Source organism: Centrocercus urophasianus, unplaced genomic scaffold, assembly GCF_019232065.1.
Source record: "Centrocercus urophasianus isolate 14NV4802_14NV808 unplaced genomic scaffold, USGS_Curo_1.0 seq_11, whole genome shotgun sequence".
Taxonomy (NCBI): Eukaryota; Metazoa; Chordata; class Aves; order Galliformes; family Phasianidae; genus Centrocercus; species Centrocercus urophasianus.
The window spans coordinates 31168540-31182342 of record NW_024884253.1 but is presented as its reverse complement, the minus strand read 5'-3'; the positions used below and the strand labels follow the sequence as shown (position 1 = coordinate 31182342).

The 13803-nt window shown below is 38.7% G+C and overlaps 1 protein-coding gene across 7 annotated transcripts in view; it reads right to left on the bottom strand.

Moving 5' to 3' along the window:
• Positions 1–13803, bottom strand: part of NCOA2 (nuclear receptor coactivator 2) — a 189172-nt gene that overhangs the window by 34977 nt on the left and 140392 nt on the right. For all 7 annotated transcript variants that reach the window (XM_042808607.1, XM_042808606.1, XM_042808605.1 and 4 more), the window contains 5 exons: positions 12796–12981; positions 11861–11962; positions 11617–11757; positions 8148–8295; positions 4949–6218 (listed from right to left, as the gene is read on the bottom strand). In XM_042808607.1, coding sequence (XP_042664541.1) covers positions 4949–6218; positions 8148–8295; positions 11617–11757; positions 11861–11962; positions 12796–12981 — 1847 coding nt within the window. The remainder of the gene's footprint in view (positions 1–4948; positions 6219–8147; positions 8296–11616; positions 11758–11860; positions 11963–12795; positions 12982–13803) is intronic.

Below are 13803 nucleotides of genomic sequence, written 5' to 3'. Positions count from 1 at the left end.
CACCCTCAAATGGCACCATATGTGTAGAAAGTAGTATTAAAATATTTACTTGGTAAGCTTCATGGGATCTTTCTTTTATTTATACTCCATATTTATTTTGTTAATGGTCTAGATTGAACTTTATGTAAATAGAAGGCACACCCTAAACTCCCTGCAAAGCAATTATTTGTCATGAATTTAAAACAGGAAAAAAAAATTCCTGATAAAGTACAAAGCATCACAAGAAAGTTCTTGTGCATATATTTTAACTACCTCTAAACAACACAATTCCGTCCATTTCCTTGGAACTGAGACACTAGGTCCTAGAATACATTAGTTTGTGCTTAGAAATTCTTTTTCCATTTGAAAAAGCACCTGTTTTCTAAGTACTTACCACCATCACATAAAGCAAGTCCATGTATCAACAGAATTCTTTTAGCACAACTAAAACAGTAACACCTGAACATGCAGTTTGGTTTGGAAATGCTGCCATGTCAAAGCCCAGCTTCCCCTGAGGGAATCTTTCTATAGATTAAGACTGGATAATGCCCTGAACTCTGCACTCTCTGGAGAGCTCTTTTTCACCATGGGCAATGCCCACAGCTTGCATGCGTTGACACCGCATTCCAAACTCCCTTACAACCATATATGATGAAGCCACCTTGGACGTTTTGCTTACCACAGGATGGCTTTAGGTGTGGACACAACCTGAGGATTATAGAAGGAAGGTATAGTTACAGTTTAGCTCACTAGCTGCCTCCTCAGCACAGGCAAACATTTGACCATGAAAAGTAAAAAGAAAACAAGAAATCTCTGCTTAAATCTAGCCACAAATAAGAGAATTAAAAAGAGGAAAATGTAAGTCAGAATTGGAATCAATATTGTGTCTTCCTCTCTGCTAACTGCAACAAAAAAAAGGTACCCTGTTTTATTATAAGGATCATCTACTACTAACTTCTGGAAATAGACTTCTAGAACTGTAACTAAAAGCTATTCAGAAAATGGAATTCCCAACCTAAGGTTCTGATAGAATTTTGAGAAGAAACCAGCATCTATAATACATCTAATAGACTCTGACTCTAAGAAACAGGCTTTTTGGAAGATCAGGGATGTGTACAGAGGAGACAATTTAGTGTCAGGCCATTACTAGTTTCCAAGTAAAGCAAGGGGATAGCAATGTTCACAAGATGTATGAGGGACACCAGAGCGCTATGTGAATTTTGGGAGAAAAAGGTACATGCTTATGAAGATTTCTGGAACAGCACTGGTGGAGAGAGTAGCATTACAAAATTCCTGTCAGACAAACAGACTGTCTATACTGTCTCCTGGCTAAACAAGAGGCTAATACTTCTAGAGATGAGAATTTCACTCCATACTATGCCAAGTGTTTTCTCGGAGGATAAGCCATGTCACGTTCCTACATCTTGGCTTCTTTATCTGTAATATGAACATCTTAATCCACACCCAGTTTTACGAGAGTTTTGCAGTGCAAAATAGCAAAACAGAATGTTTCTTTTGTGTTGCAATAGATAACATTTTTCAGTGCATGATGTTTCTGTGATGCTTCCCTACATTCTCATTTGCCTCCAAGCTGTCTCTGTCAGAGCTGATGAAGAACATTAGTGTCAGATAAGGCAGGTTTCTCAAGTGTCTCCTAAAGTCAGTGATGGAGCAGATGAAAGAGATTCAGTTATTGCCTCTACTAAGGGGCAAGGAGAGCCTGGGCATTACATTGTGTTTTGTTTCACTTTGGAGGGAAGTAGCCAGAAAATGTTGATTCTTCATCATGGGCTCCTCCAGAACAGCAGCAGTGTGTGTGCTCTTTGTTTTGAGAGACAGCAGAAGCAGAGGAGCACACAGCAGGAGAATGAGGGGTGAAGTCCTGCAACAGCAGCCCCACAATAGTGCTCTGGGCTGGCTCATTGCTGAGGGACAACCTCTGGAACAAATCTGTAGCTGCAAAACTTATGATCCCACTGCTTTCCCTGTTTAGTAGCAGAGAACAGCACAAGTGCTCATGTACTTAACAGCAGCAGTCCTGCAGGTCTCTCTCTCATCCTCTTCCCCACAGTGGTCTGAACTGGAACAGCAATCAGCCTAACAAAGCACGATAACCCTCATCACACCAAGGAAGGAAAAAAGGTGCAGAGGTCCTGGAAATACACACTGCCATTTGAGAAAGGTTTCCTGTCAGTTGCTGGGCTCCACAGAAGTGCATGTTTAAACTCACTACCTAGAAGACTGCTATTTTTAGGTGACTGGTGCACTTCAAAGCATTTCCTGCTCAGAAAGTCACACCAGAAGTAAAAGGAGAAAATGTAATGGCTCTTCTGCCCCCGAGCACCCTTTGCAGAAGCCATCCCAGCGCCGCTCCATGGCAGTTTCCAAAGAAACTGCACACTCAAGTGACTAATTGCTTAAAAGTACAACATTCCTTGGGGATGAGAAGTTTTAAATAAACCTGCAAAATAGGTAACACAAGCACACAGCTAATTTTTACATACAGGAGGAAGAAGGGGGGGGAGGGAAAAGGACGCAGGAGAATGGAAGAATTTAGCACAAGAATCTGTGTTCCAGTCTTGTACTAAATAGTTCCAGCTTTGATCTAAATTTAGGCAATGAGCACTTCCTGTGGGAGACCGTCTTCCAAAGCTGAAGAGTTTTTGATGCTAAATATTTTCAGTGATTTTATAATTGGAGTAAAGTGGTTATTTGTATAAAGGCCTGGCCTCCAGCTAGATAAATGCTTACATTATTTTATATTCCCCACCATTTCCTCTCCTATCCAGGTTGGATTTCTCTTGTTTATTCAGCTCCAAGTTGCGCTGCATTTTAAGTAGGGTTTAAAACTATTTTAAACCGGGATGCACAACAAAAGCCCCTCTGTCATGACCCAATAGCTGTACGTGGCTGCTGCGGGTTTGGCTTCTCCTTGCCTCAGCACCAAGCAAGCCCCAGCACTTCAGCCCTAACATCACAGCTTCTGCAGGCCCGGCTCCTGGCCCTTCCTGCACCTCCAGCTCCTTCTCTCCTGAGGGAGAACCTCTGCCTTCAAACTTTAAACAGGGCAATACATCTACAGTCTGTACTCCAGCCCCAACAAACCCATCCCTGACCTCAGAAATATAAAGCCTAAAAATAAAAAATGAAGAGACTATTCATTTTATTGAGTTCATAATGTTGGGAGCCCAGTTTTCAAATGCTTGAGATGGTCAATCTCAAACCTTCAAAACCTGAAGAAACTGAAACCTCTTTCTTTCAGGTTAGTCTTACAGTTACATGTTTGCATTTAGGGTGAGACTCAACCTGCCTATCTTTACTCACGAAGACAAGGCAGCTCAATTTAAAGTAGCTGTCCCGGCTACCATTAGTCAGCAGAGACATTGCTAGACAGCAGCTCACCTTCACTACTTTAAACACACATTAGGAAAATTCCATACTGTCCTCCCCACTGCTCTCTCCTAAGTATTTTTCTATTTTTTTTCCCCATCAACCCTAACAGAAGCCTATAGGACTAGCTTAAACTAGATTGCTATCTTCCCTTTAGACAGCTACCTGCCCTTTGAGAATAGGTTCACAGCTAAGCTCACTCCTGTTTTCTTCACAGAGATCATGAACGAGAAAATTTCAATTCTTCAAAACTTTTTATTTTTGGAGAGCAAACCATCTGAAGGTCATGATTTTTATCTACTCAGCTACTTACATACACAGACGTAATTTTTCTGGTGACTATTAAATACTAAATTCCTGTACAGTATCAAACACTGAGGATTGAAGGATCTATGCTTTCAATCCAGTGTTATCTGAGATAACACCATTGACTTCAATGCGTAGGATCTGAACTAAGAAATAAAATTATTTAGATATCTTTACAATAGCTTACTCTAGCCAGTTTAGCTGTGAGTTTCTCAATTATCCAAGTTTTTCTAGCTTAGCAAAGTATAAATTTTCAAAGAGAATTTGAGCCCTCCATCTGCAGGCAATAACAAAATATTAGCTGTATTCAGAATGACTGATATCCAGGCCTGAGGATTAATCCCCATAGAAATTAGTGTAATTTGACTCAGTTTCCCTCTAAAGCACATGGTGGATATAAAAACCACAACTGACTTAATGGCACATAGCTGTCAAATTCTACTGAAACAGAAGAGTTAAAGCAATGTTAGGAAATGCTTGTATTTTAGAGAAGAATTTCTGCACAAAGGCTACAAATTGAGATTTTTTTTTAGCATAGGCCCTAATAAGAGTGGCACAGCAACAAAAAATCTTGCACAGAACCCTGAAAAATATAGGATGCAAAATAACATACTGTGAGAAATGAAATGCACTGAACAGCTAACCATCTACAGGGCTTGGGGTTGAATATAAAACTTTAAGTAAAAAAGTCAACACCAAAAAATAACTGGCATTAAACCAAAGGAAGCCGATTTGCCTTGATTTTAATTTGCAGATCAAGCAAGCATAGCACAAGCACACGTGATACCAAGGTGATACCACTCTTTTTAAACAGCTTCTGTCCTTGCACATAAACCTGCCTTAGACAGGAGAAGTGCAGCTTGCTACGCTAGGCTAGGTCACAAGCCCATTTAGCCACGCAACAACAGCCTGTGGGAAAAGCTGTCACTTAGTCAGCATCACCCAACAATTGTCAGTATCTTCTCTTAGGTCTGACTACCAGCTGGGAAAAGTTCCCCTGCCTTCAGTTCCTCTTTCCAGGCTGAGCCTGTCAATCACACAACCACTCTGCTCTTTTAGACACAACGATGACCACAATCTAATAACATAAACTGGAAAACTGAGAGAAGATTGGATTTCAAAACACTGGATTTCAAAAGACAGATAACAGTTTACTCATAAACAGCCTCAGGCGTCGAAAAATTACCAGTAGAGGAAGTTTGGAAAAAAATTTAAAAGGAGGGAACACAGATTTGGAACATGCGACTTACACATAATACAAAGATTTGCTTACCTGTTCATTAGGCTCAAAGCTTATCTCTTCTTTTTCTGTCCTCATAGGTATTAACTTTGTGCTACCGGAAGGGTCTGTCTTACTGTCCAACCGCTCCAGTTTTGGGGGTATGTCTGGTAAACCAATATCTTTAGTATCATCTTTATCTAGCAAGTAGCGAAGTAGTGCATTATTATTCTTCTTAGGACTCACTGGCTCCTGTTTAACAGTCACCTCTGAACCAGGAGCTGTGCTACTGGACTCCTGGTTCAGCTCTTTTCCTGTGGCCTCTGCTGTGAGCTTGGCCAAATCTACAGGAGAACTACTGTCCTGCAATAGTCTGTGCAAAATTTTATGCTTCTCCTTGAGTGAGGTTCCATGTGCCGAACCAGACCCAGGCAACCCTCCCGTGGAGTCCTTGCTGATATCTCCCATAGTACTGGACAAAGGCGAAGGCTCCATCTGATCCGATTTGGTGGTCAGCAACTGTAAGAGCTTTGTCTGGCTTTTTCCATCATGCAGCTTATTCTGTCCATCAGGTCTCTCACCACTCACTGCCGGTGGTACGCTGCTCTCACTGTTATCTTTCTGTTCTCCTGAATGGCAGCTGCTCTCTGTTTGTCCAGTTGTACCTTCTGATTGCTCCCCATAGAGTCCAAAGCAGTCTTTAGAGTCCAGGCTTCCCATCTTGCTTAACTGAGGAGGGTTCATGTTCACAGGGGAATTTTGTAAATTTCCCATTTTTAGGTCAGGTGAAGCCAACGACGATCCTAGAGAAACTCCATGGCCCTCACTGAGGGCCTGAAGGGCATTCAGGGAACTGTTGGTGTAGTTATGGCTATTTCCTGTGCTGCTGCAAACTCCCACGGGTGAATGCAAGCTTCCTGCAGGGGAGAACTGACTAGGTGGGATTCGAGGACTGCCTGCCACTCCAGGGCTCACGCGATGCCTTGGGGAAAGCATAGAGTTTGGCTGCCCTGGGTTCATGCCAGGGCTGCTTTGAGAGGGGCTATTCATTTTTAGTGCATAGTTACTACCCTGAGGAGTGGATGCTTGGATGCTTGACACATGGTTCATTCCCCCTGAACCACCAAATCTGCCTGCTGGCATGCCCATTTGTTCCTTTGGGCCATTTATGGCAAAATTCATATTGCTACTGATGGTCATATCCTGACCTGGGTTCCCACTGCACATGGCCTGATGGGCAGGGCTGCTGGAGCTAATTGGGTTCAATATCTTTCCCATTCCTTGTCCAGTCAAATCCTGATTCATTCCACAGACATTCTGCTCTCTATGTGGCGAGGGGAAGGAAAAACAATCCATTAGATAAAATGACAGTGGCCAGCTTGCAATTATGTTACAGAAAAAGAAACAAACCCCAAACCTCACTTTAAAATAACATAGCAAACCTACAACTGAAAACAAATTGACATTTTGACAAGCATGACATACAGCTACCAACATGGCTGCACATTAACAGTATGGTTTTTCTGCTGCTCATTAACAAATCAGCAGAATAGAGGAAAAACAAAATTAGACCTCATTTAAATGACAGTCATTAGAAATGCAGATAGGTTATAATTTCAGACTCTCTCCCTTTAATGTATTTCTTTCCTCTACAATTCAGCAAGAGCTAACTTCCATAACAGAGAAATCTCATCTCAAACATATGATCCAAACAAATACATATTTTGCAAGACAGCTGTAGACAGCTGTTTGATGGAGCTCTGAAAATCTATGAGCTAGCCCTAGCACAAGCCTGGAATGGGCTATTTGCCCACCAAGTTCATAGTGAAAAAAAAGTTTAAAAAGTCACATTTCTACACTGCCAGAATATTTGGAGATTGCTCCAAAAAATCACGTGAGCCAAGACAACTACTGGACGCTACTACAGAGCGGGAATGGTCTGCTAGCAATCTCGTCCTGCAAGGACATTCAGAAAAGGAGAGGAAGGAAAAAAAATCACATATACAAGCTGAAATTCGTATTCTAGAGATGAAGGCTGTAAGATGGAGGAAACAGAAAAGAGACACATATACACAAAAAATACCCTCTTGTGAGAGCATGTAGAGTTCATTTCTCTTTTCATCAGTAGATTTTAATTAGCTTACAGGAGGATGCACAATGCTTTTTACTTCGGTGCTAGAACTGAAACCAGAAAAATAAGACCTATTCCTAAATACTAAAAGCTATAAAAGAGCTATAGACAAGTAGATAAGAAAAAAAAAGAAAAAAAAAGAAAAAAAAAAAGGATCCTGAGAAAAACTGAATCAACTCTGGACTTCCAAAAACAAATGCTAATGGGATATTCCTAGTATATATTTTTGATTACATTAAGAACATTTCTATTTGCACAAACTAAGCAGAGATAAACCTTCCCATTTTGTTAAAGCATGAGAAATGCTAAACAGATTTCGGAGAGCATTTGCTCAGGTCAGTTTCAAATCTATAGCCTCCGTACAATGATTTTCAGTTTTAATCCCATTTATTTTCTTTTTCTCAAAAAAGATGTGATGCTGTGGTTACACAAAAACAGCATGGTAATTAAAATCAGCAAATAAAATTTGAAACAAATTCTGACAATTCCAAAGTGACAATTTTTTTTAAAATTTATTTCTGAGGTCCACAGCATTCTATTTATTTGACTGAGAGTGGTGGCATTTCTCAGAATTGGATGGTTAAAACCCACTACTCCATGCACAAAAAAAAAGGAAAGACAATAAATGAGGAGAGACAGGGAGTTAAATCATGCAGCTTGTCTAGAGCACAGTTCTAAAAATCATAATATATTCTTTAAAGAAGACCCAGACCCAATATGCAACTGATTCTGAACGACAGGAATTTAACCCTCCTAAGATTTTGAAATTTAATTACATCTGGAACGTTTATCGTGCCTGTTAAGTGAAATACAGGAAATTAAAATACTGAAATTAAGAACAAGAAATTAAAGTTTTTTTTTTATTTTTAATGGAAGATTTTGATCCATTGAAAATCCAGCATGCGGCTTGTAATACTGGAATAATTTTTTCCAGCTGTAATATTGAAATAGTCTTCTCCCTGTACCAACACTGCATGTGTTGATTTCAAAAACTTGTTCGTTTTCATGCTATCCGTTATAGGCCGACTGTTGGTCCATCAGCCTAAAACGATCTATTTGCTCTGGCACCTTTGTACTTTCCCTCTCTTCCTGCAGAGTGTGGGCGGAACAAACAAGGATTACCTGTGAAGCATATGCAAGGAGATGACAAGCTGAGGTTCACTAGTAGTCTGAGAACGGATGAGTTTGCTCTTTGTTTGGGCAGAAACTATAGTGCCATCCGACAAGGAAAACCGATAAACAGGACTAAATGCTAGTCCCTGCCTCAGCACTGCAAGCAAGCAAAACAACAGAAGTAATTAATGAGAAATGATGAGACAGATAGCTTAGTCACTCATGTTCTAAATCCATCAACACTCATACCACAGACATCATGTAGCTTTTCAGAAAAACAGAGGAATAATTTAGAAATAAATACAAGTGATGTTGCATATAAAATAAAGGAGCCCACGTACTGTAGAGTGATCAAAGGAAAACTTACGAAGAGTGACAGCAATAATAGGACAGATATTACGAAATACAAATTATTTTAGGAGTGGGTCAAGAAGTCCTTGATGTCCGTATTGCTTTCCATCAAACTTGTTTCTAACTCCCTTTGTTGCTCATACATTTTTTCATCTGTATCGCCTACATCAAGATGATTAATGCAAGTGCCTTTAGTTTCCAGATCATCTTTTTCCATTAGTGTCTACCTTCTCCTCCTTATTGCCTGCTTGAATTATCTTATAGCATTTACTCTCAATAGTTTTTTACTTTAAAAACTGCATAAATCTCTTACACAGGAACAATAAGAAATAAGAACAGCTGGAATAATAAATTACTACTTTTTGAAGAAATAATACTACAATATATAAGTGAAAAAGTTGCAAATACTATCACCTAAACTAAAATTGATTCTGTTATCCTCACCTACTGTTAGACTGGACTGCATTTCAGTATTCTGCAGCCTTTAAGGTTTCAGTGTAAATCTGAACTTCACCAAATTAAATTCTTTAACTCCTGTAACCCTCTGTGACATTTCTTTAATTAAAATGGGAAATCATGTTAGGAAAAAGCAAATCTTAATGGATTCTACTGTTAGCACTTTGCCATCAGTGAAACCAGCCTCATCATTTCCAAAGTTCAAAGGCTACATTACATTAGGATTGCAGGTATGGCAGGATAGAAATACTAATTCTAATTCAGAATGCTCATATAGTTGATCAGGCAAAAAGGAGGAATAAAGCACTACAAATACCTTTAATTTCCTATTTTTTTCATACAGACACATTTTCTGTCGTGGCGTTTTTTTTTTGGTTTTTAAATTGTAATTATTATCTGATCTTCATTTCATTGCTTGTTTTTTGTTGTTGTTTTTGTTGATACCTTGTTATTCTTTCTATAACAATGAAATGACAGTTTTCCAAGCATGGCTTTATTAAATAGCCTTTGCTACAGAGCTACCAGGTTTTCAGACTTGCAGAATGCATTGTGATTGCTTTTCTTCCCTGTCCTTCCACTGTTATATATTGTTCTGCAAGGTTTCAAAGTATTATTTAGGCAGTGAGAAAACAGGAAGCACAATTTAAACAACCAGAGGGGGTTTTCAGAGTAAAAATGTAGAGAAAAACAAAAACCTACAACTGCAAAACAATACAGAGCAAAATTTCACTGTTAGGTAGGTCATTGTTTCAGTTTAACCTTTGGGCACCAGAAGGTCCAAAGCTCTTAACTTTAGCATATACCACATCAGGAAATTCCAATACTCAATGCCAACAGGATACAAGTGAAATCTCTACTTAAATCATTTTCCAAACTAATTCTTTAAGCAAACAAGAATGTTTCCGTATTCCTCTTGAGGAAATGCTATTTTTCTGACTGTGGCCAATAAAAACTTGCCATATATTTTACCCTTTTTAGTTAATTCAGAAGGTTTGTGTTTTCTTCTTGTTTATCAAGCTAATGTTGATTTTTTTTTCCCCACTGTAGCACTGAATTACATGTAGGAGACTGCTATTGTATTTGCCTGTATTCCCAAACCACAACAAAAACCTAAGAGTAAAAAAAAAATGCAAGGGGTTCCTCTGTCAAATGGAAAGATGCTCTGGCCCAAAATATGCCTTTTCTTTTCTATGCTACTGGGCAGGGGAAGTAAACATTTTAGCCATTATTTATCTCTACTGCTGGATCCTTTGCAGCAAAACAATTCCAGAGTTTTTTTCTCCTTCTCTTATCACTTACTCTCTTCACTTCCACAAGAAGAGTCCCCTCTTTTCAACAAACTTTACAGTTCATATGACTGTCCTAAGCCTTTCCTGCACAAGGATGCAGTTAATGCTCCCAGATGTACATTTTTTATCAGTTTGCACATAACTGAGAGAAGGCACTCAAACCTCAACACTGTGTTTAAGAGGTGCTAATCTGGTCTGGAATCCTTTGAAGAGGACTGCAGTAAGACATGGCTGGATGCCATAACAGAAACACCTAAATCACATCTTTGCAGATGGATCCATACCTGAAACTACTCTCTAAATTCTTACTACAACTTTAATTGCACTCACTCATTCAACTCTGCCTGAAATAGCAGCATAAGTCTGTGAGCTTGTAGCATTCCTACTTTATACACTCCAAAAACTGTAATAAAAAACACTACCATATTTTTGAGCTGACAAGTTCTGAACACGAAGATTTCATGAAAGCACAACTTATTAAAGAATACTTAACTGAAACGGCATGATTAAAGGGATATATGTGCTTGTGTACGTGTTCAGTGGAATAATTTGAGACTCCAATTACATTTTAGTTTCCAACACAGCATACCCATTGTTGAATGACCACGGCAATCATTTGTTACAGGCCACAAGAAAATCCTGTTCTACAAACATGAGCCAAAGACTGATGCCCCTTCACTGGAAATGTTCCAGTTATTTTCCACTGGTTTTGAGAGTAGTGGTTTCTAAAGGGTTTTTTGTTTAGAAATGTGTTATTATTAGCAGTGACAGAGATTTATGAAAAAAATTAAATAAATAATTCCCACCTAGTGTCTACTGCAGAAACCTCATGGGGAACCTGTCACAATGTATTACTCTCCTACAGCTTACTTCCATAATCTTGACTGAGTAGAAGTGCTTGTGGAGAATCCTATAACACTTATCAGCTAGATACAATACAACAATGTAGGGCTCCCGACAGTACGAGTGCTGTATCTTTGATAATCCACAGTGAGCATTTCTCACAGGAAATGTGACAGTCCATTTTTTGTTGCAGTGAAATGGAATGCAGGTCAACGAACTCATCGTGTAAGCTGAGATTCTGAAGCATGCTGTGTAGTGAATGGGAAGGCAACATGCAAAGTCTTGCATTTTACAGTAACTGTAGTAATTTCACTATATAAAGCCACCTCCAATATGGCACAGTTTAAATAAGAAGGGTAAAACAAATGAGGTGCAAAACCTCTCTAAAGAGAGCCATCAGTGTGTTAGGGAAATCAGTTTGAAAAAGTGACTGCCAGAAGCTTGGCTGTTGCATGTAGACATAACAAAAAGAACACAACTAATAGATACAAATAGCAAACAGCTTAAACTTGGAAAGTGCTAAAAATATGAAAACTAACCTTCCTGGTGATGCCTTTTGGCAAAAGATATTTCTCCCTCATGTTGCGAATGGAACCTCTGAATACATCTTCTCACCAAATCTTCCCAGCCAGGTTTCATAGCTGCTCGCATGCTACTAGTATCCAGTGAAGTTATTTTGCCTGAGATTAGATAAAACATTTATAACAGCAATTTCTCCTTTAAGGAAACAAACAAACAAACAAACAAACAAAAGTTATAAAAAAACCCTTCTCTTTCACATACCTTGTAGATCCTGGCGAGTAGTAAAGCTCTCTGATGAAGGAAGAAGTTGCCTTTCCTTCATTGGAGCTCTTCTAGCAACACAAATCAAGCAAGACTGCAAATCTTAAAGGAAAAAAAATGTTACTTTAGATATTTGTATAGAGAAGGAAAATTTTGCTTCCAAAAAGAATTCAGAAGTACTTTCAGTATGCTGTTTGATTATTTTTCAACCAAGAATAGCATTGCATACCAGGGCAAAGATACACAGAACTCAGTGGTTTTACATCTTCATTAATTCCTACAATATTAAGCATCACAGGAGAGTGTGCTTGTTTTCTTTTAAAGAAAAAAAATATTATTCAAGGGCTCCACCATGGCCCACAGATATTGGCATATGTTTATGCTACCTCTAGTAGCTCAACCACTTGGAGGATAAGCATACACAGAGAACACATTTCTTCAATACTTTTCCTTAACGTGCTCCAAAAACTTGCTGTCCCTGAGGTAACAGCTTCAAAATAAATCATTTTTACTTATCTGAATGCTTAAAATACAATCTAAGGAAATGTACCTGCTGAAGTAATAAGGAAAATAAGGTAAAGGAAATGGTGAACCACACCTGACTTTGCATTCTGAGAACTCAAAAAATTGCCCATTTAAACCTTTCTTCCAGTCATTCTTGGAAATACAGAGGTATAAAACCAGGATATCTCATTCATGCAAACACAGTTACTCGCAACTTAAACTGAACAAATTGGGTACACGTTAGAGTATACACTCATAATCCAAGACAAAAGTAAACTTCCACAGTTAAATGAAAAAGGGAAAATGTAAAACTTCTCTATTTTTCAGGATTCAGTGGTTGCTTTATTGACTGCACCAAAACTGCTGTCCCATAACTATCTGGGATAGCATGGAAAGAGAAAGTACTAAGACAAATGGAAAGTGGAAAGTACCTTCACCGTCCTCCTTGAAGGAATTTGGTTGAGAAACAGCAAAGCACTGCATAGTTTCATATTTCTGATGTGCTTCCTGATTATCATGGCCTTCTTCGGAATCAGCAAGTGGTTTTACAAGCATCCGACAGTTGAAGGTATGGCTATTACGCCTAGGAGTGTCACCAGACCAAGATCCCCCATTCACTGAGCAAAGCAAAGATCATATAGTGAGATAAACTTGGCAGCAGTCCTTTCTGCAGCTTATCCACAGGAAATTAATCAAGGTGCTTTGTAAACTGATCAGGAAACAAGCTGATTTAACTAACAACAATCTACTTTTAATATTAGGGCCCAAACCAGCATGTAACAAGGTAATTATAAAATTCTCATATTTTGAAAACATTGCTGTTTAAGTTGTACAGCCATTGCATCCTTTCCAAACAACTGATAATGGCAGCAGTAGAAAAGCAGAGTAAAATTCTCACCATTCATGCATGTAAAAGTGATAGACTAGAGTGAAAGCTATACTGGGAAGATATGCTAGCTTATATGCCTGGAAGAAAAAAGGCAGGTGTAGGAGTTCAAAACTGATTAACACAAAAGAAACAGCAATAGCATATAAGAATCAGTGTCCAGATTAGAAATAGAAAGAAAATAAACTCATATGCATTCTATAAAGACAAGATGCAATGCAATCAGGAATGTATTGAAACACATAGCCTCAGCTGCAATGGGAAAGATTGAAGGGATGAGAATTACCTGCGTGCAGTGGTGGATAAAACTAAACCTCAACACAGAGCTTAACGTAAGTAAAAAAAGAAACAAAATCCTGCCATGCACCAATATAGGCACTGGACATCAGTCAAAACAAATTAATGTAATACCGCATGAAGAAATAGCAGGGTCATATTTAAAATACTCTTCAATTGCACTCTGTAGTCATAAAATGCAATAAAGGCCATAATTTATGGGGCTCAGCCATTAAAAGTGTTACATTTTCAATTCTTCAGAGGTTTATAAGCAAAG